At 40.8% G+C, this 27077-nt stretch overlaps 1 protein-coding gene across 2 annotated transcripts in view; it reads right to left on the bottom strand.

Moving 5' to 3' along the window:
• The window catches only part of LOC122796674 (tRNA selenocysteine 1-associated protein 1-like), a 710917-nt gene that overhangs the window by 300625 nt on the left and 383215 nt on the right, over positions 1–27077 (bottom strand). For both annotated transcript variants that reach the window (XM_044065349.1, XM_044065348.1), the window contains exon 5: positions 1301–1802. In XM_044065349.1, the coding sequence (XP_043921284.1) occupies positions 1301–1802 (502 nt within the window). The remainder of the gene's footprint in view (positions 1–1300; positions 1803–27077) is intronic.

The following is a 27077-nucleotide window of genomic DNA, read 5'->3' as shown; positions in this document are numbered from 1 at the left end:
CGGAAGGTTTGGACCTGCTGTTGGATGGCTTACTGAAGTCATATCGGAATTTGAGGATTGCAAATGAAAATATCTGGCTACAATAAGGGCCCAACGACGGATAGTTCTAGGGTTAAAACAAAGCACAGGAGAGGCAATGGGGAACATCGTGGTCTGGGCCTAGGCAAGTGATGTAGTAAGAGTGGAGGTCTCTGTGTGGTATTTGCTTTCCACAGGCGAGAAAATTATTAACTTTTTATGACATTGGTTAGTGCAAAAAAAAAAAAAAAGGATCCCCAGCGGGGTACTTAGCATTAGAAGACTCCAACTTCAATTCAGAAATGAAAATTCAAGTAGAGGCCGACCGGCACTCATGCGAACTACTTCAAGCTCCACAGCAAGAAAGACTGATGTGATGGCATCGGCTGCCTTATTTTATACCACTGACGACCTGACGTCAGTCCTCAAGTGACAGCAACCAACACAGAAATACTAAGTCTCTGGTATTCGGGCCGGCCGAGGGATACCCTGGCAGGGATAACCAAAATGTGATGACTGCAACAGTGAAACACGAAGAACATCTATAATTTCCTTGCTATTCTGCTACCTGAGACAAAAACAAACAGCTGAAAGGGAGTGAGATTGCAACACATTTTTCAAGTTAAAAAGGCTATGGATTACCTGCAGCTGAACTACAAATAACATAAAAAACAAATCTGAAATTGTAGTTTAAAAAGAATAGCTCTTAGAAATTTTTAACTTGTATACAGCTGCAAACAAAAGTATTTTACCAGAAAAAAAATGCATGATGCCAAAGGATATATTGTACAATATTACTTCTGAGGTAACCATGGAGCTGGATCACTGCATCAGAAATTCATGCATAGTTAATGTGATCAAGGCCAACAAAGCATCCAAAATGATTACTAGTGCATTACTACTACAGTGCAACAAAAATGCAGCATTTAAAGCTACTGGCCTGCCTTAAAAGACAGGAAATATACACCCCAGGTTATTGTGCAAGCTGACATCTTTCTGAGATAAATATGTTTCTCCATCAAACAGTTTTTAACAAACTATAATGTAATACAGAATACAAATACAGTTTGTTAAAAGTAGCAGTAGTACAAGGTGTGTAACATGGAAGACAAATGCACACTCGTGTTGCTGATAGTTTTTAACAATTTGTGACATAATACTTAATACACAAATTAATGCCTGCAATGTTCCAAGAATTTTAACAACTTGTAATGTGGAACACATAAATGCTTCCCTGTAACACTACAAGTTAACATGTAATGAGGAACACAGAAACACACACCTGTAATGTTACTTCCACAGATGAAGCCTCTCCTAATGTAGAAGATGAAGAAGTTAAAGCTGTAGAAGTCGCTGTACTAGAGGTTGCTGTTGCAGTACACTCCAAAGATGCACAGTTTTCAGCTGCAGCAGTTTTTCTTAAAGAAGCACCATTTAGTACTGTTGCAGCATAACGTGCTGTAGCAGCATTTCGCATTTCAGCAGTACTTATCTCAGACGTAGAATGTGTCATTGAAGGAACAGCTGAAGTTGCTGAAGAAACAGGCAATGTGGAAGAGCTCCCTGCAGTCCAGTATTCGGAAGAGTTATTATATCCATAGGGTTGATTATACCTCCACTGAGAGAAGTAGTTTAAGTAGTGTTGGTAATAATGTAAATACTGAGATGTCTGCATATCTGAAGCATCTGGCACAACTGGTGCAGCTGGGACAACTGGAGCATTCTGGACATGTGGTCCACTGCCAAGAAGTGGAGGTCTACGGGCATGCTGAATATGAAAAGTCCTGGTAACAAAACAAGAAATTTTAATTCATCAGCAGAGTACTGTCACTAAATGGGGTGCAGTCACCAGTAACCAGTACTTTAAAAATCATACCATGACCCAGCCACAGTATATCCTGTGTTGTGCATCTGTGACATTATTACAACTGCATGCAACTTCTATCAGCTGCCAAACTAAACAGCAACTTCATGGTAGTCAAGATAGGAAGGATCTCATAATTTCATACTGTTCTAAGAATGTACACTGTAGTGTCCTGAAGACTGACTGCCACAACCTTCATGTTATGCATGTATGCAAAGACCCCCAATGATTTAAAAGCTACAGCAAGTGTTCAGTTTTCCACTAAGAATGTGGGCAGAAAGTGCAGCTCTGTTGTAGATATGGTGGTGAGTTGTCTGCAAATACTCTGGAAAGATGACAGGCAACTGGATAAAAAAAAATATCACTTGAAAGGTTAATGCCTCCCTCTCCAAAAAAAAAAAAAAAAAAAACCACTAGGAAAGAAACATGTTTATGACATCTGGGCAATGGAAAAAATGCTGAAGCTTCAACTCACTTTTTTAAAAATACATTTATTAATTTAAGAATCAACACCAACAATCAATTAACACACAACATGAAACAACAATCAGTGAAATACTACAATCAACAGTCCTATAATCCTACCACACTATGTACATTTACACAACCAAGAAATTTGTCACATTAGTGAAGTAACATTTTAATCCATTGAGACATCTGTACAAATCTGTACAAAGAGTTGCCGAATATCTGGGTAACTACAGCAGAGCTAGTAAGAGAGATGGCTAGAAAGGTGCTTGGTGTGACATCTGGAAAGAGGAAGGAGGACAAGGAGACCTGGTGGTGGAATGAAGAAGTACAGGAGAGTATACAGAGAAAGAGATTGGCGAAGAAGAAGTGGGATTGTCAAAGAGATGAAGAAAGTAGACAAGAGTATAAGGAGATGAGGTGCATGGCAAAGAGAGAGGTGGCGAAGGCTAAGGATAAGGCGTATGAAGAGTTGTATAAAAGGTTGGACACCAAGGAGGGAGAAAAGGACCTGTACCGATTGACTAGACAGAGGGACCGAGCTAGTAAAGATGTGCAGCAGGTAAGGGTGATAAAGGATAATGAGGGAAACGTACTCTCAAGCGAGGAGAGTATGTTGATCAGATGGAAAGAGTACTTTGAGGGGTTGATGAATGAAGAGAATGAGAGGGAGAGAAGGTTGGATGATGTGTGGATAGTGAATCATGAAGTGCAGTGGATTAGCAAGGAGGAAGTAAGGATAGCTATGAAGAGTATGAAGAACGGAAAGGCTGTTGGTCCAGATGACATACCTGTGGAAGCATGGAGGTGTTTAGGTGAAATGGCAGTGGAGTTTTTAACCAGATTGTTTAATGAAATCTTGGAAAGTGATAGAATGCCTGAGGAATGGAGAAAAAGTGTTTTGGTACTGATTTTTAAGAATAAGGATGATGTGCAGAGCTGTAGTAACTACAGAGCGATTAAACTGATCAGTCACAGCATGAAGTTATGGGAAAGAGTAGTGGAAGCTAGGTTAAGAAGGGAGGTGATGATTAGTGATCAGCAGTATGGTTTCATGCCAGGAAAGCGCACTACAAATGCGATGTTTGCTCTGCGAGTGTTGATGGAGAAGTACAGAGAAGGTCAGAAGGAGTTGCATTGCGTCTTTGTGGATTTAGAGAAGGCATACGACAGGGTGCCTAGTCAGGAGTTTTGGTATTGTATGAGGAAGTCGGGAGTGTCAGAGAAGTATGTAAGAGTGGTACAGGATATGTACGAGGGTGGTGTGACAGTGGTGAGGTCTGCGGTGGGAGTGACGGATGCGTTTAAGGTGGAGGTGGGATAACATCAAGGATCAGCTCTGAGCCCTTTCTTATTTGCAATGATGATGGACAGGTTGACATGACAGACGAGATCAGACAGGAGTCCCCATGGACTATGATATTTGAAGATGACATTGTGATATGTAGTGAGAGTAGGGAACAGGTGGAGGAGACCCTGGAGAGGTGGAGATGTGCTCTAGAGAGAAGTGGAATGAAGATCAGCAGGACTAAGAAAGAATATATGTGTGTGAATGAGAGAGAGGATAGAGGAATGGTGAGGATGCAGGGAGCAGAGGTGGTGAAGGTGGATGAGTTTAAGTACTTGCGATCAACAGTTCAGAGTAGTGGTGAGTGTGGAAGAGAGGTGAAGAAGAGAGTACAGAGGCAGGATGGAGTGGGTGGAGAAGAGTGTCAGGAGTGATTTGTGACAGACAAGTACCAGTAAGAGTGAAAGGGAAAGGTCTACAAGAGGGTAGTGAGACCAGCTATGTTATATGGGTTGGAGACAGTGGCAGTGACAAAAAGGCAGGAGTCAGAGCTTGACATGGCAGAGTTGAAGATGTTAAGATTTTTACTGGGTGTGACAAGGATGGACAGGATTACTAATAAGTATATTAGAGGGTCAGCCCAGGTTGGAAGGTTTGGAGACAAAGCCAGAGAGGCAAAATTACGTTGGTTTGGACATGTGCTGAGGAGGGATGCAGAGTATATTGGGGAAAAAAGATGCCAAGGATGAACCTGCCAGGTAACAGGAAAAGAGGGAGGCCTAAGATAAGGTTTATGGATTTGGTGAGAGAGGACATGCAGGTGTTTGGTGTGACAGAGCAAGATGCAGAGGACAGGAAGAAATGGAAACAGTTGATCTGCTGTGGCGACCCCTAACAGGTGCAGCCGAAAGAAGAAGGAGACATCTGTACAAATTCCAACAGCTAATAAATGTAAGAGAGAGAGAAAACTTCTAAGTGGTAAAAGAGAGTTGAGCAATAAAAATATATAATCATATATAAACTATTAATTATGGATTACTTATCAAGGTAAAATAGGTGGGAGTTTGGCATGATGGTTAAGGTGTTTACCTTACAAACACAAGGTGCAGGGTTTGATTCTCAAATGAGGAAATTGGCTAGGCTTAAAATGGTCCACAAGGAGAGCTAGCCTAGTACTAATCTATGAATTGGCATCTACGAACTATATCCAACAGTATCCATCACTGTTTAGTGTTCTTGTCATTGCCAAAGTGAAAAGTGGAAACAATTTCAAACATTTACATGTGTTTCTTACAAAATGTCGAATTCACAGAATTTAGGCTTAATCATTTGTAGGCAATATATAATGTGAGTAAAGAGAAACAAATAAGAATAAACATGTTTTCTCTGTGTACCTTTGCAGGTAGAAGGTGTAAAATCACCAATTGCCAAGGCATTTCTTTTTTAAACTCTAGGAAATTTACGAATTCTAGGATTTCAACTATTATAAGACTTACAAAAGCAAAAATTATGAAAAAATATCCACGTTTGTAGCATTACACAACTCAAGCAGTTACGAATTAAAATAATTTTGCCTTTTTACAGGTGAGCATTTTTAAAACATAAAATGAACATATAACATTTTTAAAAGGAATGCACTTCATACTAATAATTATTGACTCTAGAATACAATTACTATTAAGTCTGGTGTTTTAAGAGGACCACAGTTTAGAAAATAAGTAATCGTGTATATTTACAATTTAAAGCTAATTTATAACCTTCAGATAAGGCTTTATTTTAAATCAGGGCATTTAATAATATATAATTTAGGAATTTTTGGTGCAGATTGGTGCGAATAATCAGGTTTCATTTTTAGTATTTGATTTACTACTAATAAATGCCATTTCAGTAAACCCATATTTTATCCTCATCTGTTCTAGTAAGTCGGAACAAGAGACAAAATCCCACAGTTTTGTTTTTTTAACCTTGGAAAGTTGGCAAAATCAAACATTTGATAGCTAAGCATGAAGTTTGGATTTTGTCAATTGCTTGAACTAACCGTTTCAAAAGTTTTGGCAGATTATTTACCACTAACCCATTTCATAAGTCTTTGAAATTATTTTATTTGTAAAGAACTTATGTATTTTCATATTCATAAAAGGGTATAAGTCACTTTCAGAAGCATCTTTGTTTTACACCTACTTTCATTTCCCATTACATTCCTCATCTAACAGTTACAAGTGACTTTGAAAAAATTAGATAACAGTGTCATTGATTTTTTTTTTAGTTTCACTGTAGTTTTTCTAGTACTTCACCAGGAAAATAACATCATTGACTGCAATGTGTGTGGGCAAGCTGCAACAGCTTACCTATTTGGAGGAGGAGATGCTTGCTTACACTGTGGTTTGATTGCTACATAAGCATTGTTAATTTTCATAGAGAGGTGTTCCACCTGCAAGAACTAGTTGATAAATGAACTTTCTAGGAAGCAAGAAAGATAATAGTGTTTTTAGCATGAACTCCCAGAAGTCTGTACATTAACTTAGGAAGTGAGGCATTGTGGGTTTGGTCTTTCATGATGTTATGGAAGACATTTTCCACCTCTGAGAAGAAAAAAATCCAGGGGGGTGTCCTCATCAACAAAGGAAACTGCAAAAGCAATGCACTTTCTGCATCAAAAGCTATATCATTTGGTTCTGTATATGGTAAGGCAGTAATACCCACCTTCAAAGGTTTGTTACTTACACTTGCTTCAGAACATGGCCAATACACTTTAATACCAGATCTATTTTTAAAAAAGGTAATGAGGAAGGATTGCATGGGTATGATTTAACTGTATGCCAAAAAACATCCAACACAGTTTCCATGTGTTTTTGCTGGGTTTCACATTGACAGCTGACAACTGTCTGGATATATAGGAGCTATACAAGATAAAGTTCAAAATGTAGTAATGCCAAGCCACTGTTTTTTTCTTTTTTTGTATTTATTTATTTATTTTTAGAAAGTTGAGTCTCTAACAATACAGATTTCAAGGGCCAAAGAAATGTTATTAAAACTGATCCCATAGTTTTAAAGAATTTCAAAGGAATGGATTGAGTTATTGCTCTAACATGGAAGAGAATTCTATGAAAAATATTAAGTCTTAGTTAGGTGTGACTTTGGAAAGAAAACAGAACTGCATTTTGCCCATCTCTGAAGATAACTGTGCACTCTGGACCAACAATTCTCAATATCAAATCTTAAGTTATATTTATACTCTTGATCAAATGTTATTCCTAAATAACAGTAGCTTTGCTTTATTTTAATCCTCTGAATTTTGTCATAATCAAATAATGTATAGTTTGGGTCAAATATAAAAACTGATGATGTAAACATTCAATTTTTAACTAGAAACTAAAGAAAATTAGTGAATGTTGTTGATTTTTGGGTGTTGAGTATTAGGGGTAGCAAAATATATGTTGACATCATCAACAAATACTGTTAGTGGAATATTATGACCAAAACAGGATGGGATATTATAGCATGAAATTTGAATTAAAGAAAAAGTAGCTCAATATACAAGTTAAACAGATATGGTGAGAGAGGGAATCCTTGTCTCACTCCATTATTACTGTTAAAAGATTTAGAGAAAGATTTGTTTACACACAAGTGGAAGAGTTTTTGTACATCATTTTATAAATCATATACAAAACTATTTTATATGGTTTATAAAGAAGCTTTAACTCACTGAAAAAAAAAGCATTATTAGAGGAGCCATGCTCGCCAGCACCCCCTGTGTGACTGCCCCTGTCCTACTTAAACTATCAGCAAGATCTTAACCACGGAGAAAAGATAAACCACCACAGAAATGATTCAACGTAGCACAACCAGCAGAAGTTGTACATCCCTGTACCCCTTATCTGGGTTCTTTCCTACACATCCCTTTACATAAATGCAATAACTACATCCCATACAGAACTGAAAACACCACAGGTAGTGAATAACTGCTGCCGTGCAAACAGAACCTGTACCAGCAGGGATTTATGTGCTCTGTGAGTTTCAGATCAGCAGGTGAAGAATGAAACTTTGTCCAGTTAGTCCTCATCAAGTATAAGTTATCCCAAACGAGCAACATCTAATTCTTTATGAGGCAAAGCTATACAGTTTACTTCAAGCACTGCACTTTAACCTCTGATCCTGTTAACTCCCAAAGTAGAGGCCAAAACATCATAATATAGGTGGACCAACCAAATCAGCCAGCAAATGACTCTATAAGACTGAACAAAATTCTGATGCTGTTAACACAGAATAAGACAGTTCAGTGCTTGAAGTGTGACATACAGATTTGTCCCTAGGGATATATAGTTTACTTTATGTATGTTGGCAATGTACTATAACTCATTTTTCATGTGATGCAGGTAAAGACAGTACTAAAAGTTAGTCGTATCCTTACAGTGGGGGAAGAAAGGTAAACCTCAAGAGTCAAACTCGAATACCCCAAGATACAAGTTGGCAGGGGGTGCCAGGAATGCAGAAAAGGAATAGAGGCACTAAAGCAGCGCACAGAAAAAAATGGCAAACAGAAAATACAGAAACTTCAAAGGGTAACTTGGAGCAATGATATTCAAAGAATCTGGGTAGGAAGATGAAGGAGTTGCAAGTAATGAATACATAAAGGCTATAACCATAAATTATGTACCCAAACATGAACTGGTTCAGCAATATCCACATTTATGGGGACACAATAAGATAAATTATTTAGTAGGAATATAGATTATGTTATGGCAATTAAGGAATATGTGGGAAGAGACTAAACAAAAGATCTATAAAAACGGAGAAACCGGAAGCTTTGTTTCTGGATATGGATAGTAAGATACAAACAGTGAAAATGTTTTAGTCCCTTAAGATTTATATACAGGTCATGCATATTTACCAACCAGAAGAGAAGTTGTGTACAATAATTAATAAAGATTTGAAAGAATTTATCTCAAGAGGGCAAGGATTAAGTGGGATATAGAAAAAGTAGTCTCGGATTACCTAGTTTGAACAGATATTGCAGAGCTACACAGTTAAGGCTCATATACATAACACAAGCAGAAACCTATAATTCAAAGTTGAAAGGTATGATGGATGAAATAGGGAGGTGGGGGATTCAAGAAATAAGGAGAGAGTGTGATTTTGGATGCAGATCCTTAAGGAGAACAACAACAGCCATCAGAATATTATATTCATAAAGCAGCAGAAAGTATACTAAAAACTAAGCCAACATGAGAATGGAGAAAGGAGATTTTGTGTTAGGGATGACTATAAGTAAATAGGAAAGAGGGGTTTGGAATTTACTGGAGAAAACTGGCAAGGAAACAAAAGTATTGGAAACAGCAACTTGACAGGGAAAGGTAATGGAATGGAATGGGGCCAAGAAGACATAGGTTCATAGGTTCATACTAGGCTATCTGCCCTAGGGCATTTATAAGCCTAGCCAGAGTGTGTGTGGCTTTCACCACCCCTTAGGATGATAATACTATACCCATTAGTTTGCTGTGCCTCTGTCCAGCAGTGACACAGAGATGATTCCCGGGGTAAACCTACGATCTCCCATCCACTCGTCAAGATTTCTCTTGAACAGAGTCAGTGAGGGGCTCTGCCTCACATGGACTGGGATTCTGTTCCATAGTGTAGGGAGTCTCTGGGTGATGAATCTGTCCCTCCAGCACGTCCTATTTATATCCGTGTTGAGGTTTAAGTCTCCTGCTCTCGTGGCTCTGGTGGATTTGGATTTTTTGAGGTGGAGCATGTCCATTAATTCCGGGTTGGACATGGCCTTGTATGTCAGGCACAGATCGCCTCTGAGCAGACGGTATGCGACTGAATAGAGCTGGAGTTTCTTCAGTCGGGCATCGTATGACATATATTTGAGCCCCTTTATCCTTTTGGTGAGGAACTTTTGGGGTCTTTCCAACTGCTGCAGGTGTCGGGTAAGGTACATTCCGAATGGGGCATTGTACTCAATCATTGGTCTGATAAGTGAAGAGTACAGGGGTACAATGACCTCTCCTGATCTAGATGTGAATCCCTTCATGATCAGGTGGGCAATGTAGAAGGTCTTCCTAACCACTTTGGCAATGTGAGTGTCAAAAGAGAGGTTACTGTCAGCTTGGGCCCCCAGGTCCCTGACAACTTCTTCCGTGTTTAATGGATTACCACCTATGTGGTAATTAGGGGTTACCTTGTTTTTCCCAAAGGGTATGACTATACATTTTTTGGCATTTAGCTTAAGGCCATGGCTCTGGCACCAGTTATCCATTTCTATGAGACCTCTCTAGAAGATGTCTGTGTCTGATGGAGTGTCAATTATGGTGCCCAGTTTGCAGTCATCTGCAAATTTTGTCAGCCACAATCCCCCTATGTTTGCCTGCACTTCAGAAAAATAAATGCCGAACAAGAGGGGGCCCAGGACTGAGCCCTGTGGGACACCGCACGTGACCGGCTTAGAGTCTGACATGGCACCAGCAACTCTAACCCTGTGTGTTCTGTCCTTGAGCCAGTTTGCAACCCATCTTGTGACATATAGGTTTACATCTAAGCTGGTGAGCTTTTCTATGATGCCTGAGTGGGGTATTGTGTCGAACGCTTTTGCTAGGTCAAGGTAGGCTGTGTGAACTGCCTTACCCTCATCAATGGCCTTAGTGACTGTTTCAAAAGTCGACCAAGTTCAAGAGGCAGGATCTGCCCTTGACAAAGCCAAATTGGGTAGGATCCAGTGTCTGTAGGTCCCCAATGTCTTTATTTATGAGTTCCATTATGATCCTCTCCATAGCTTTGCAGACAAGGCTCGTCAAGCTTATGGGGCGGTAATTTCCAGGGTCCGTAGAAGCACCGCCTTTGTGGAGTGGGACCACAGTTGCCGTCGCCATTCTTTGGGCACGTATCCTGTAGTAAGGCTAAGATTAAACAGCAGCCTTATGTGTGGGTTTAGTTCCTCATTGAGTTAGGTAGCACACAGCCGGGGACACCGTCCGGTCCCATTGATGCTGTGTTTTTGCTTTAGAGAGAGCAGCTCTCACCTGGGCATCTGAGATGTTTGGGAGGCTAGACTCTGGTGGGATAGATATTTCTCCTTTTGGGGAGGGAGGAGAAATTTGCACTGAACCGGTCTGCCAGTATGTTGGCAATGTCTGTGGGTTCAGTGATTTTTTTATCATTTTGGACTAATTCTGAGCATATCTGGGAGTTTCCACCCAGGTTTCTAACATAGCTAAAGAAGGCCTTATGATTGTCTTTTGTGTCATTAGCGATTTTTCTCTCAAAGTTGGCCTTGCATGATTTTATGAGTGATCGTAGTTTTTTGCTAGTATTGATCAGGGATGCCTTCCCTTTTAGGGATTTTGCTCTGTCATGTAGTAGCTTTCTCCTCTTGTTGTAGAGTTTGTTTATGGCTGGGGTCCACCAGACCGGGCGCCTGCCTTTGGTGGAAAGGGTCTTGATTTTATTAGGGATTGCTTGATCCATACATTCCTGGAGGTGCTCGTAGAAGGCATTTGTAAGGGTTTCAGCAGCGTGGGTTGTGGTTTCCACTGGCTCGGGGGCCTTGAAGGATACCACTCCAGTCTTAAGAAGTGTGAAATTTGCTTTTGAGAAGTTCTTCACTGTGGTCTTTTTTGCTGGGGGTAGGGGCGGGATGTGGACCTCCAATGAGATTAATTTATGGTCTGATCTCACCAATGAGGGATATACTTCCGGTGTGGAGCATTTTGTCCCCATGTTTGTGATGATCAGGTCTAGTACATTTTCTCCTCTTGTGGGAATGGTGACTAGTTGTTCCATAGCATTTGAGTTTATGAACTCCAGGAACCTTTGGGCTAGGGTGTTGGGGCTTGAGTAATGTTCCCAGTCTATGTTTGGGTAGTTGAAGTCACCCAATATGATGGTGTTTGGAGAGACATTCATACTCTCCAGTGTCTTCAGGAAGGCTGTGTGGGTTTCCTGAGTTTGAGAAGGTGGTCTGTAGCATGCTACAAACTGTAGGGCAGTTTTACCTATGGTTAATTGCACCTGGATGGTCTCCGATGCTTAGTGCGTTGCCACTAACCTGGAGGTGTGGGTATCCTTTATGAATAAGGATACTCCCCTCCTTTTGTGGTTCGGTCCGGATTTTGGGGCGGACGCATGATATGAGGTATAACCTGATGGTGCTGGGGTGCTCTCAGGAGCCTTGAACCAGGTTTCAGTCACAGCACAGACATCGATGTTCTCCATACTGAGGAGGGCTTGGAGGGTGTGCATCTTGAGGTTTAGACTTCTGGCATTGAGCAGTATTACCCTTAGTTTTTCTCCATTTTTGTTTTCTAGGGCGGTAGGTTTATCATTTGAGCCTTGCCTAAAAAAGGCACTATGGGGGTGGCAAGAGCCTTTGCCAATATCCGGAAGCCCAGGGGTGACAGGTGCAAGCCGTCCCTTGCGAAGCAGCGTGGCTTGTCAAGCATGTCATCCCAGGCAGACAGACATTGGATCCCCTTAGAATGACACCAGTAATTAAGCCAATTATTAAAGCTGATCATTTTGTCTCTGTATTATGGCATAATTCTTGGTGAGGGTAGGATACTGCTCAGGGTCAAGGTCATACCGGCCTGGGCTACATAATCCGAGAGCTCCTCTATGTCTCTTTTCATGTAGTCCAGGGAGGTACGTCTCAGGTCGTTCACACTGGCATGGACAATGACTGAGTCATACTTGTACTTGCTGTGGAGTGACCTGAGTGCTTGTGTTATGTGGCGGATTCTAGCGCCTGACAGGCAGCTTACTGTGATCTTTTCCTTGTTCAGTCTGGTGAGTGGGACGTCAGTGTGTCTGACTATGGAGTCACCTATAACAAGTGTGTCTGGCATTGTGTTTGGCCTTAAGGGCTGTGACTGTTTAGCACACTGACTTTGAGAACTATGTGTTGCATGTCTTATGTCTTGAGGTGGCAGTTGCTTGGGTGTCTGCTTTGGAGGCCTCTGTAGTTTTGGTAGATTTTTGATCAGTGCCTCCGAGTATGTCTTTGCGTGTTTATGTGTTTGTTTTGCAGTTGTGATAGTTCTATGTGAAACTGGGTTTGTGGTGTGCGTGGTTTCCTTCTCCTCCTGTCTGGTCTTGCCAGTCCTGAGTTGAGAGAGCTCAGCCTCCAGTTTGGCTATATAGTTGCATCTCTCACATGTATTTGTGTTTTGTGGGAGAAGGAGTGGGTTGTCTGTGTACATGAGGCAATTGTAACATTGCCTCAAGATGCCCAGATTCACCAGCTGAACAGGAGAGGACGCTAGCAACTGACCCTTCGACATGCTAGAAAAAGTGAAAAAGTTTGCTGTGTAACTGAGTCAGAAGGGACCTATAGGGAAATGGGTACTCAAGGGGATTCTAGGCTAATGTAGTACTTTGTTTAGTATATATGTACTTTACCTATATAAAAATGCTTTAGGAGCAAGCGCTGATCTTTTGAGATAGAGAATAGACTGTTTAGATTGCAAGTAGAGAAGTTCTAAGGGAAAAATTGAACAGCAGACTTTACGGAGCCAGAAATAGTTTAACCGGCGCTGCCCGATGGTGCTGTATGGGCAACTCCACGCTAAATCACGCAAAAGCGCGCTAAAGCGGGCTTTATAGCAGGGGGTTGAAAAGAGCTAGGAATTGACCCAAAATGGCCAATAGACTACAAGTTTCTGGCTGGAACCACTGCTCTAGGGACAAATAGGCTGCTCAGTGCTCCCCACTCCCACTGGTGAACAAAGAAGCTTTCCTTTATCCAAATAAGGATATGGAATAGCACAGGAACCAAGCCAAAGCCCAGAGATCAGCAAACTCTGAAGACTGGATTATTCTAGTTCAGTAAGGCGGGAAAACAAGATTTTTTTTTTTGCAGAAAACAGAGGAAAAACAGACAGTAAACATTCAGTTTGCAGGCTAGTGACTGCCTTCCTCTTCAGGGACTGATATTGGAGCATAGGCAAAGAAAAAGGGATATGGGAATCCTAAGTGAAATACCTACTCTGGTAGAGTTTTTAGTTGAATTTAGAACAAAAACTGCTGTTAAAAAGAAATAATTAATAGGGCATATACAAAGAATCAATCAGAGGAGGGTGGAAAAGACTGGGAAGAGAGATTGGATAACCAATTTACAAGGGAAGAGTGGATGACATATGTATGGTTCTCGAGTTTGCAACAAAGTCTACAAAGTTTATGAATTTTGTGTGAAGTATTTGCATAGTTTTTTTTTTTTTTTATCACAAGCAGACTCCAAAGATTTTTTTTTCTCACATAGATAGCAAATGTTGGAGATGTGATCAGGAAGAAACTGGGAACATATGGTTCTGGGAATGTAATGAGTTGGCAGAGTTTAAAAATTCCCTAGGGAGTACTCTGTCAGAAATACTGGATGAACAAATGTGTGCAACTAAGGAATATATTACTTTCAGCTGGGGCACAGGATCTGAATTACCTAGACATATAGTAAGGCCTTGTTAGGTTTAATTTTGGGGCTGACAAAAAAATTACTAGAAAATGGAAATCAAAGTTAAACCAACCATACAAGAAGTGAATATAGTAACAGAGATAAAAAAAACTGGAAGTGATGTCTTCAGAAAAGTGCAAGAGTAAATTACATACAAAAATAGGAATTGTTGGAACAGTACATGCACAATAATATTTTGGAGGATAAATGAGATTTAAGGGAAGGCAAGAAATGAATAAGCTATGCAATGATGGAAAATGACTGTATAGAAGGTTATACGTCATGCCTAATGTTTGCAATTGAAAATATGTCAATATGGTTTGTCTTCACTTACAGAAATTTATGACTGCCTACGTCTTAAGTGACAATTCAATAAAGATGTTTCTGATTGACATTTCTAGACAGAAATAAGAAAAGCTTCCAAAGAATCAGAATTTCTAGCTTGAGTATTAAACACTGAAGAAAATCACCCCACTTCCCTTCTGTTCTCTGACTGGGGGTATGTGTCAGAATCTGAGGGAACTCTGTTTCATTTTCTACTAGTAATCAGTGAAGGAATGGGATTTAAAACATTAAAAGCAGAAACTAATCCCTTAGCAAATCTCAGTAATGCTTTCCTGTCCATAGATAAAGAAACAGGCATTAACGTTCTTTATTTTTCTGTTTTCTTTTCCTGGGAGACTCCCTGGAAAAAGACAGATACAAAGCAGCGACACTATCCTGGGAATCAGACATCCCAACCACACAAAGCAGTAAGACTTCACCAGCTGCCTTCTCTGAGACTGGCAAGCGTGGGTCTCCCCTGCCCAAAGAAGACAATCCTATAACCACAGAGGATATGTCTAACTCTTTGTCCTTAACGGCTTCACAAACTACACCAGAGGGACCAAAAGACAACAATGATAGGTCCAACAAACAAAGCCCTGTCACAACAATCACCCATCAGCAGTGAAGTCCTGACTCCTAAAGACTCCTAAGAAAGTTTCTTTTTCACATGCAAGAGACAAGGAAGAACTGCTGAGACTGGTACACGATCTATAGTTTAGCAGAGAAAGCGTGAAAAATGGATAGCAGAGCACAAGATAGTTGTCAAACCTTTTGACAGGAAAATAAGGATTTTGATATGAAAATACAAATGACAGTCCCCAAAGTCTCAAAAAAACTATTTCTACAAAATATGCAAAAAAGATGAAAACCAGATTTTACAGTTTTTTTCACACAAGCATTCACATAATAAAACTCTTTCACAAGATGTGATAGTCCATAAAAATAATTTTCCTAGCATAAAAAATAATACATCCACAGAAAAAAAAGTTTTCCTCAGAAAAATACAGCTAAGGTTTCCCACAGCAGACGACAAATGCCCAGTCTTGGAGGATGACTGAAAGTCAGTCCCACGAAGCTCACAGAAGGAGAGCACTTTTGCTGAGTGCCCACCCAGCAAACCAATATTGCTCTTGAACAAACCTCCTTTACTACATATCGTCTCCTGCTCATTGTCCTAGTGCTCAGCAAAGCTTGAAGTTCTAAGCTGTACTTCAGAAATACTTTACTTGTATCCAGTGACATCCAGGCAAAGTTAAGTACCTCTGACTGCTAAATCTCACTTCCTTAAGTTATTTTGCTTGATCACTAATGTTTTTCCTGCTTTCATGAGCGCGCTTCCTCTCACTGTTAACTGCTGTAAGACTGTCTTGAAATTGCCTTCAGCAAGGCATTTCCAGCTAGCTGTTTAATTGGTTTGTGGTAGCTTAGAGTAGCAAGTTGGGCATAAAGTGGCAAATACCTACAGATTTAATAGAATTTTTTACTGTGAAAATATTAAAGTTAGTAGAATTTAGTACTGTTTAGCACAAACTGTCCCAATAAAGCACCCTTATTAGTCTGCACCAACAAAGCACCCTTAATAGCTTCCTAAACCCAATACACTACCACCTTGTAGTTCACCAATCAAAGACCTGGATGGTATGGATACACAAGTTCCTAAACCAGCTTGGTGGATATGGGCATCTTGAGACAATGTAGCAACTGTCTCATGTTTACAGACAATCACTTATTCCTTAAAAGAAGCCAAGTATGAGAGAGGTGTACTTACACAATGACACTGGAGGCCAAACTCTCACATACAAGTGCACACCAGGGTGTTGAAACCACAAACACAAAACCCACCTCACAGAGCACATAACACATACTAGACTAACGTATGCAGAGACATTTAAAGGCAATCTTCCTAAACAACAAAGATCACCTAGAGCATCCACTGTAAAAGCTATGCCTCAGAAAGCCCAAAACCACTCAGTGAAAACATTTAATACCACAAACTGTCACATTCCGTGGAAAAGTACATTACCATAACAAAATGATGCCACAATACGAGTAAAAAAATGACTGATTTCAACAACTGTTTATCTGGTGTCACTGAGGAGATGCAATATTTGTCAGTTGGAAGGACATGGTTAACAGATCATGTTGCTTTGCCAGAGATGGGCTGCACCTTTCCCCATCTAGGCTTTCGAATACTGGCTAAAACTTTATCCACCCCCGTAGTGCCTTTTTAGGCAATGCCAAACTGATAAATCTACTGACATAGCAAAATCAAATCAAATTAATCTCAAGTTGTTTATAAATAAATAAATAATTTAAAAAAGAAAGCTACATTCCCTCTAAGCCCTTCTCACACTCAATAATACTGACATTTGTACAGTTATTAAGACACAGTTTAAAGTGGTAGAGAGTACTCTGGCAGCACAAGTTTTAGTGCCTACCACACTTTTAGACCAGTAGCTGCACAGACAAGGGCTAAAGGTGGAAGTGTCTGGGTCTATATCATATGAACGAACGTTCATATAAGCAAATGCTCAATGAACGAAAAATGCTGGATATCGAAAACAATATTGTGGGGGGCTCCGCCCCCCCCATACCCCCAGCTAAATATATATACCAACTCCAAGATCGCACTACAGCGAGGAAAGGGCAAATACTCCAGTCTTCACTGTACTGCGATCCCACAACACGCATCTCGATGTCCGGCATTTTCGCTCATTAGAGTGTTCACTTATATGAACTTTCGTTCATATAATATAAACCCGAAGTGTGTCAACATACATCAATAGTAAGTATATCTCTGGGGTGATCAAATAGGATGACGTGCTGGAGTTCCTTCATGTGCAGATCACTGTAGACAAAATCCTGTACCATATCCTAGGCAGCTACAGGTCACCTTCCATGTCCTAAGATGGTCACAATGCATACTATGACCTACTGGAGACAGTTACCACTCAAACTAACATCCTACTCATGGGAGACTAATTACCCCTCTACAGAGCGGGAATCCTATACAGCCTCAAATCTATAGGCACAGATTCCTGGACTTCATAAATACAAACATTCTTGACCAAACAGTGAATATACCCACTAGAGGTTTCAACATAATGAACTTCATGCTCACAAATATGGGAGATTGCTACACCCCCCCCCCCACACACACACACACAATGTATCGTTCTCCCTCATACGGTCCGACTGTAAAGCTGTCTTCTTCGAAATCAAAATCAACTCCATAATCTCATTAAAATCATAACAGTTAGGAACTACTCCTAAGCAAAATACCATTTTTAAGCAACGGTTTGTTAAAATTCAATACTTCAAGTAATCCAATGTGCAGTATGGTGTGGGCCAGGAATAATACCACAATGTTAGGAACAAATCAATGATTGTCCCTGGCCCTCGCTGTACCAAACATTTTTTGGATGACTTGTTGCTTTATGTGCTAGTTCATCTCAGTTTTCTCTTGGTTTTGAAAATTCAGTGCTCCTCCAAACCCCAACCTATGCTGAATTGCTCTAAGAAACTGTACAATCATGTCAATGGCTGCATACAGCCTGCTATACCCACTAGAAGTAAGCCCAGTACTAGCCCAAGAAAGAAAAAAAACCTCCCTGCTGGCATCCCAAATTAAATAGGATCCAAAACAAAAGGAAAAAGTTATGGCAAAATCAGGAAGAGAGACTTCCAGAAAGATAAAACCTCACTCAAACTACAATAAACTCTCAGTTAACCAGAACTCAAGCAACTGGCAAACAAAAAAATAAATAAATAAATTGAAGAAATACAGTACATTTTTCATGTGTTGCACTTTCTGCACCCCCCCCCCCACACACACACACACACACACAGACATGTACCTTATGTTTTTAGAGTTTTAAAAAGGAAGATAGGGATAAATTTCCACTCTCACCAACCTGAGAACAAGTCAAACCAGACAAACAGTATAGGGTATAGTATTAGTCAGGCCTATTTTTAATAGCAACTCCCCAAGCAACCGGAAACTACATGGCATCTACCAATCCCCTTGGGTGCCGGCTAACTGAGAGCTTACTATAAATAGTAGAGGGTTAGTAGTTAAGAGGGTTATAATTAGGTCAAGCAAAGCCAACTTTGAGGTTAAATTTGTTATAATTCTTGCACTGCAGTAGAATTTCAAACTGTTTCCACTGCTGCTATAGTACTAAATTACATTGTGTTTGCTAGTTTTACAGAATTGTAGTATCTAGACTGTTTTCCCTGCACTTCAGCTCTAAAACCAGCATTTTTACATTGAGGGTTTTTTTGACTGCACTCTTGGGGCAGAAGTGTGCTGTAGCAAACTTTTCCGAGTTGGGGGCTGCTGGCTGAAAGCTTATTGTGTTTGTTCCCGATTTTTCTGTAGGCCTGGCTGTTGTAAAACTTGTTTTTCTGATTCTACACAAGCCCAGTGTTTACGGTAGGCAGCTCTCAATGCAGCGGCTGCCAGCAATAACCTGTAAACACACATGTTTTCAAGTTAAAATTTCCCTTAGAATAACTATGACTGCAACCTTCCCCAGTCCCCCTGCTGCACTATGAGCATCTGCATTACTTACAAAGCAGCATTGCCTTGTTGGACAGCCGCAGTTACGAAGTACAGCACCAATTTTTCATCTGTGCCTCATTATCCCAGTCCATTTATATCTACCCACTCTTCTTCCTGGTTAAACCCACAGTAAAAAAACAAACTATGGACAGGCACTTTCTTGCTATCTCTGTGGCCAGGTTGGTGGATGTGGGTATCCTGAGGCAATAGAGCAACTGTCTTATGTATACAGATAACCACTCAATCCTGAAAGAATAAAAGTATGTGAAATGTAATTACACTATAACTACTGCTCACTACAACTGAGATATGACTCTCACATACTGACAAATCAAATGACAAACAGATTTTCAGCACATGTGCACCACTTCCCTCACTAAATAATGTCTAGACACATAAACCCACATATGTGGAGATACTCACAAGTAAATTACCAAAAAGTCAGAGGCCTCCTGTACGCTGTCATCAGAAACCACATGTAAATGAAACCAAGTCAACACCAGCCACTACACAAAAATACACATTAGTGTCTCCACAAGTAAGCCCTTAAGGTGAAATGCCACATATTCATACATCTTGGTGATAGGCGGCTCCATTGTGGGACACAGATACCCTCCCTCCACCAGGTTGGATAGAGAGAAGGTTACAGTCAGTTGCCTGTCACTGGCAAGGATTTGCCAGATCATGTAGGTACTCAAGTCACTCAACCGCAAGTACCAATATGACTCAGTCATTGTCCATGTGGGTGTGAATGACTTGAGACCTGAGAAGACAGACATGATGGACCACTCTAAATATGTGTTGCAGGCAGGTATAAGCCTTGCACTGAGCAGTATTCAACCCTCACCAAGAATTATACCATAATACAAAGAGAAAATGATTTGACTTCAGTAATTGGCTTAGCTAGTGGTGTCATTCCAAGGGGATGCAGTATTTGTCTGTCTGGGATGAAACAATTGACAGACCACGTTGCTTTGCCAGAGATGGTCTGCACCTGTCACCACTAGGCTTTCAAATACTGGTCAAGGCATTAGCCACACGCACACACGCAGTCTTTTTTACACAGTGCCAAACCAACAGACCTATCAAAGTAAAAAATTCTTCTAATGCCAAGATGATGGTACTACTGCTCAATGCTAGACATCTTAAGAAAAGTACAGTTGTGTACACTTACCATAAATTTAGATGTTCAAGTGTATTCACTGTTGCAGTCATTACATTTGGGTTATCTGCTTGCAGGTAGCCCTCAGTCGGCCCGATTAACAAAGTCTTGGGTCCTGTGTCAGTTGCTGTCCCTTCTTCCATGACGTCAGGGGTTTAAAACATGCAGCCGACGTCATTACATCAGTTTTTCTTGCCCCAGAGGTCAGGTGCCCCTCTAATGGGAAGCAATTAAATATAAAAGTACAAAGATATACCTCCAACAAAAAAGCAAATACACCAACAAGGCTTTTAAGCACAGTAAAGGAAAGTAGAGGTATAGTCAAAAGAAGTTAGGGGGCTGGAACAGTGAATACACTCTAACATCTACATTTATGGTAAGTGTACACAACTGTACTATGTTCTTCGTGTTTCACTGTTGCAGTCATTACATTTGGTTAGATTCCCAAAGCTATGGTTGGGAGGAGGAATTTGGGTAGCATTAGGGCCAGCTATAAGGCCCTGCAAGACTGCAGTGGCAAAGTCAGCTCTGGATTTAGAGAAAATTGGCAAATGATAATGTTTGGTGAAAGTATGTACAGAACTCCAGGTAGCAGCTTCTAGGATCTCCCTGGTAGGGACGCCTCTGTGAAAGGTTGTAGAGGTAGATGCAGCCCTGGTGGAGTGAGGTCTGATCCCCTGGGGGATAGATTTTCCATGGTGCTTATAGCAGAAATTAATGCAATGGCTTCTCCATTTAGAAATGGTTTGCTTTGAAATAGCCTTCCCCCCTGCCCCTGCAGCAAATGCCACCAGCAGTTGTTCAGATTTCCTTTGAGGTTTAGTCCTGTCCAAGTAGAATCTAAGTTGTCTGTGCACATCTTAAGGAATGCAGTATCCGTTCTCCTTTATTCTGTGGATTGGGAAAGAAGGTTGGCAAATGAATGGACTGATTAAGAGCCACACTGGATGCCACCTTGGGCATGAAGGATGGATTGGTTCTGAGGGACACCCTGTCCGCATGAAAGATGATGAAAGGCTTCACTGCCATAAGGGCCTGTAATTCGGATACCCTTCTAGCTGAAGTGTTTGCTAAAAGAAAAGCTGTTTTCCAAGAAAGGAGGTAGAGCAGGTTTCTCCAAGACAAAGTTAAGGTCCCAGGCTGGGGCTGCAGCTCTCCTGGGTGGTCTCATATTTTTGGCCACTCTGAGGAACTGCTTGAGCAGTGGATGTGAGAAGAGGGGAGGTTCTGTGTTATAATGAGCTGACATGGCTGAGGTGTGGAATTTAATGGAGGAAAAAAAGACAGGCCCTTGTGAAGCATCTCAGTTAAGTATTGTAAAATCTGAGGTAAACTGGGTGCTGCTGTGCTCATCCCTTGAGATTGGTTCCAGGCACAGAATCTTTTCCATTTTTCAGCATAAGATTTTCTAGTGCTAGGCCTCCTTGCCTCTAAAATGATATCCATCACAGGTTTGCTGAGGGATGGTAAAGGAGAGCTTAAGTAATTAGCCAGGCTGCAAGGTTCAGTGTTAGAAGCTGAGGGTGCAAAATCTGGTTCTCCTGCTGAGACAGCAGGGAAGGAGTCTGGGGCAGGTGCCATGGAGATAACCATGACACACTGCGCAGGTACCATTGTTGGCGCGGCCAGTCTGGAGCAATCAAAATCATCCTTGGTTTGTCCTGTTCGATTTTTAGTAGTACTTTGGAGAGCAGAGGCAGAGGGGGGGGAAGGCATACACTGATAGGTTTTTCCAGTTGAAGGACAGAGCATCCACTTTCCAGGCTTGTTTGTGGGGAGTCCTTTTGCAAAATTTGTCCAATTAGTAGTTCTGGGGAGAGGCAAACAAGTCTATATCTGGGCTCCCCCATTTGCTTGTCAACATGTTGAAAATTCTTGGTTCCAGTTTCCACTTGTGTGGGTCCACGAGTTTCCTGCTTAGTCCGTCTGCCAGTGTATTTAATTTTCCTGGCAGGAATTGAGCTTGTAGGCTAACTTGGTAGCTCAAAGCTGTGTTCCACAATGCCACGGCTAGTCTGCAGAGGGGGTAAGAATGTGTACCCCCTGTTTATGTACCACATAACAGTGGTGTTGTCCGTCTTTACCTTTAGTTGTCCTTGAAGAATGTGGTCCTTGAAGGCTGTCGGAGCATTCTGTACAGCTAACATTTCTTTTTGATTGATATGCAGGTGCATTTGACTTTGGTTCCATTTGCCCTGAATGCACTTCCCTGCCAGGTGAGCCCCCCATGCATAGTCTGATGCATCTGTTGTTAGGGTTTGGGTGGCAGGGGGTGGTGTGAAAGGTAGTGCCTTGTTTTGGTGGCAGGCCTCTGCCCACCAAAGGAACTCTAGGCGCAGGAAAGATATGAAAGGAATCGTCGTTTCTAGGTCTTGAGAATGTTGATACCATAGGCTTTTTAGATACCAGTGTAGTTTCCTCATATGCAGTCTTGCATATGAAATTAGAAGAATGCAGGAGGCCATGAACCCCAAAGGCTTGCAGTATTTGTCTTGCAGATAAGCAGGGTTTTTGTGGCCACTTGTTTGAAGTAGGTTGTCAAATTAATTTGTTTCTCTGGCGTGAGGTAAGCCATCTGGGAAGTTGTATTCAAGCTTGCTCCCAGGAATATAATTTGTTGACAGGGTACCAGGTGTGATTAATTTTCGTTTGTGGTGTACCCCAGACAAGTTAGAACCCTTTGTACAAAGGCCAGATGATTCAAAAGGATGTCCTGGCTTTCTGCCTGAATTAGACAATTGTCCAGGTATGGGTAATACTTGAATATTTCTTTGCCTGCAAAATGCAATAACTGGAGCTAGGCACTTTGGGAATACTCTGGGCGCAGTAGATAAGCCAAAGGGCAGTGCAGAGAACTGATAGTGCATGTAGCCTGCTTTGAAGTGTAGGTATCCTCTGCAAGATTCTCTGATTGGGATGTGCAGGTATGCTTCTTTTAAATCTATTGTTGCCAACCAGGCATCTTTGCCTAGCATAGGAAGTAAGTGGTGAAGAGTCAGCATCTTGAATTTTGGAATCTCCAAAAAGGTGTTTAGAGTAGACAGGTCCAGGATAGGATGCCATGAATTGTCTTTTCTGGGTACCAGGAAAAGTCTCGAGTAGAAACCTTGTCCCTTTTCCTCTTCTGGTACCAGATGAATAGCCCCCATGATTAAGAGAGAAAGTACTTGTTTTGGGGCCTCTGCCCACTGATTTGGTATTAGGTTTGGCCACCCGCTTGGTGTTGGCAACGTGTGGAAGTGAAATCTGTATCCCTGGGACACTATATTTAAAATCCATTTGTCCTGGGTAATGAGTTCCCAATTCTTTGCATGAAGAGCAATCTTTCCCCCCCAAAGGGGCAGTCAGTTGATAAGTGTTTGGAAATTTTAAAAGGAAGTCATTGAAACAGTTTACCATAGGGGGAGACTTATTCACAGATTTGGAAGTGGAGGCCCCCCACTGCTTAGTTCTGTGTGTCCCCTGGGACTGAAACCTGGGGTTTTTGCTGTGTCTGGGTTTGGCTTGAGAAGACCTGGAAGGGGCTGGAAAGGACCAATTCTTAGAGGGCCAGTTCCTACTAAATCTAGGAGGCTGAACTTGTAAAAAATCTTTAACAGTCTGCATAGATTTAGCTTTATTTTCCATCTTTTTAAGAACTTCCTCAGTCTTGTTGCAAAACAGGCGGTCCTGATTTAAAGCAGCATCCAACAATTTATTTTTATTTTATTTTACTTATTTTACATTTGTTGACCGGGCTAGTCCAACTGGATATATTTCCATTTTCAGCAGAGGCCTGGGGAGAAAAGCTCCACATTTAAAAAAAGGAATTACATTTTAAGCACAAAAAAAATAACTCATGATACACATTATTACCTATTTCTAAAACCAAGAATAGTAAGAGTAAGAGCAGGGCAAGAGAAATGACAGAAAGTTGTCAGAAGAAAGAAGAGGAAGTTGAACAATCTAGGGAAAAGTAACATCCAAATGAGCAAACTAACAAGTTTTAATACCAAGAAGAGAGCTGAAAGATCAAGGAGAGAGAAGCAGTGAAAAAAGAGAGAGCAAGGATAAAGAGAAATACTAGCGTGTAAGAGATTTGTAGCCATAAGGAGGATAGATGAAGAGGAGGGCTTCACAGAGGTAGAGACAGAAAGAAAAAGAGAGGAAGCAGGATGGAAAGAAAAGTAGGGAGAGAGAGAAGGATTAGATAGAGCAAATTACTTTAGTCAGGATTAGAGCATGGACACATCCAGTGGCTTTTAAGGTAAATTCTAAGTTTTTGTTTAAACAGAACAGTAGATGCAATGGAAGTAAGTTCAGTAGGTAATTGATTCCAGTGTTTTCCAATAGTGTTAGAGAAAAGGGAATCACCTGCTAGGTTATTGGATTTGGTTAAGGTAACTAGCAGCTTACTTGATGAACGGAGGAGTTCAGATTAGAGTAGGGGTTATGAGGTTAGAGAGTATGGGTGTGTTTTGAGGTTGGTAGAATGCTTTTGGACAAATGTCAGTTGAGACTGTAGCAGCATGTTAGACAATTCAAGCCAGTTAAGTTGCTGCAGATTCAGACAGTGGTGAGTTCTGAAGGGTTGACCAGTGACAAATCTAGCTATATTATTGTACGTGGAACATAATTTTGAGAGATTATTTTTCTTAAGGTTTGTATAGATTGGTGAGGCATAGAGAAGAGTCGAGATAAGATGAGAGTGGGCAAGAGTAGCTTTGGCTTGGGAGGTTAAGAAAGTTTTAATTCTATAAAGAGAGCCAAGTTTCCTGTTTACAGATTTAATGGTATTGTTGATATGACAATCAAAGGTAAGGTTGTTGTCAATCGTGACACCTAGCAGTTTGGTATCGGGGTCGGGTGATATGATGGTTCCATTGTTAGATAGGATAGTAAAGTCTAATAGAGGGGATCTGGTACTGGGCTTAAAGAGTAGGAGTTTGGTTTTTTTAGCGTTTAGGAGTAGGCAGCGTTTTGAGAACCAGGTTTCAACTTTAGAGAAAACAGCTTGAGTAATAGTTTGAAGTTCAGAGATAGATTTAGCAGAGCAAATTAATGTGGAATCATCTGCATATTGTATACAAGTAGCCTGGGGGATAGCTGTTTGTAAGTCATTAATAAAGAGGGAGAAAAGAAGTGGTCCAAGAATGGAGCCTTGGGGACCCCGAAGTGAAATTGGGAGAAGGGATGAGAGTTTTTTATCCCAGAGAACAGCTTGTTTCCTGTTTGTAAGATAGGAACAGAACCATTGGACAGTCTTAGATTCTAAGGAGAGAGATTCAAGAATTTTTAAGAGAATAGAGTGGTTGACCATATCGAAGGCTTTGGATAGGTCAATGAACAGAGCTGAAGACAGGGTAGAATTATTTCGGTTTTTGTTAATAAGGTCTGTAAAGGTGAGGAGAGCGGTGGTTGTGCTATGAAAAGGCCTAAAGCCATGTTGACAGGGAGTGAGAATGTTGTTTTTTATTAGGTGGTCCATTAACTGATAATGGACACATTTTTCCATGATTTTTGCTAGTGGGGACAAGAGAGCAATGGGCCTATAATTAGAGTATTCATAGGAGTTACCTCCTTTGTGTAAGGGTATGATGTGCGAGATTTTCCAGATGTCAGGTATGGTTTCTTCATTTATGGTTCTGTTAATAAGAATAGATATGGGGTAGGCAATTTCTGCGGCTGATTTTTGAAGGAATTCAGATGGGAGTTGGTCTGCTGAGGGGGTGCATGGTTTGAGTTTGTGAATACATTTTTGTATAATGGCAGTGGAGATGGGTTGTAGCCTAAAGGCTGGTAGTTTGGAGGTGGCAGGATCGGGGATACTAGTGTTGTCACTGGAGAGGTGTGAGGTCAAAGAGTTAATAGTATCAATAAAGAAAGAGTTGAAAGTGTTGGCAGTGTCAAGGGTGGAATTCTTATCAGATCCGGTAGGGGAAGGAGTGGTAGTCTGTCCAGGGTGTAGAAGCCTGTTAAGAGTTGACCAGAATTTTTGAGGGTTGTTGTGGTTAGCTTGTTGGAGATTACTATAATAACTTCTTTTATCAGAGAAAATGGCTTATTTGGTAGAGTTTCTTAGGTGTCTAAAGGTCTGTTGGTCTACACTAGATTTGCTAGCTCGCCATTTTTTCCATGCTTTGTTTCTAAGAATCATTTTTTGTCTTGTGTCTTTAGATAGCCAGGGGGCAGGTTTAGATTTAATTCGGATGGAGCGTGATGGAGCATGGTTATCAAGAATAGTTAGGAAGGTGGTGTTGAAGAAAAGTACAGCTTCTTCAAGGGGAAGTGCCTTTAGTGGGTTCCAATTGCAGGCCTTTAGTTCTGTTCTAAATTGAGTAGGGTTGAAACATTTGAGATTGCGTAAGGTCCTATAGATAGGTGTATTGTTAGAGGCATTTCTTTGTCTAATAATAAAGGTTAGATTGTGATCACTAAAGTCATCAGGTACTGTTCCAGACTGATATATAAGTTGAGGTTTGTTAATAAGTATCCAGTCTAGAGTACTTCCTTTGTTGTTAGATTTATTGATCCTGGTAGAGGTGTTTATTATTTGACTGAAGCCAAAGAGGTTGATATGGGAAGCTGGGTTATTAGTAGTTAAAGAGGACCAGTCCAGGTTGAGGTCACCAAGAATTATGGTTTCTTGAGGATAGGAGGTGGAGAGCCAGCTTAGGATATTTTCTATAGTGGTGGAATTATTTCCAGGAGGTAGATATATACAGATAATATAGATGGATTTTTTAGGGTTTAGTTGCAGCTTCGAGATGAGAAGTTCAGTCTTATTACTGTCTGGGTTATCATAGGGTATTAATGTTACATTAAGTTCTGTTTTGAATAGAATTGCAACTCCTCCGCCTTTTTTAGTTTTGCGGTCAAGTCTTAGGATGTTATAGCCTGGAGGTAGGATTACATTGTCTTTAGTAAAGGGTTTCAACCAGGTTTCAGTTAAACAGAGAATAT

This window comes from Protopterus annectens, chromosome 3.part0 (assembly GCF_019279795.1).
Source record: "Protopterus annectens isolate FY-2018-M chromosome 3.part0, PAN1.0, whole genome shotgun sequence".
NCBI classification, from domain to species: Eukaryota; Metazoa; Chordata; order Ceratodontiformes; family Protopteridae; genus Protopterus; species Protopterus annectens.
The sequence above is the reverse complement of the archived record's forward strand: the minus strand, read 5'-3'. Positions and strand labels throughout refer to the sequence as shown.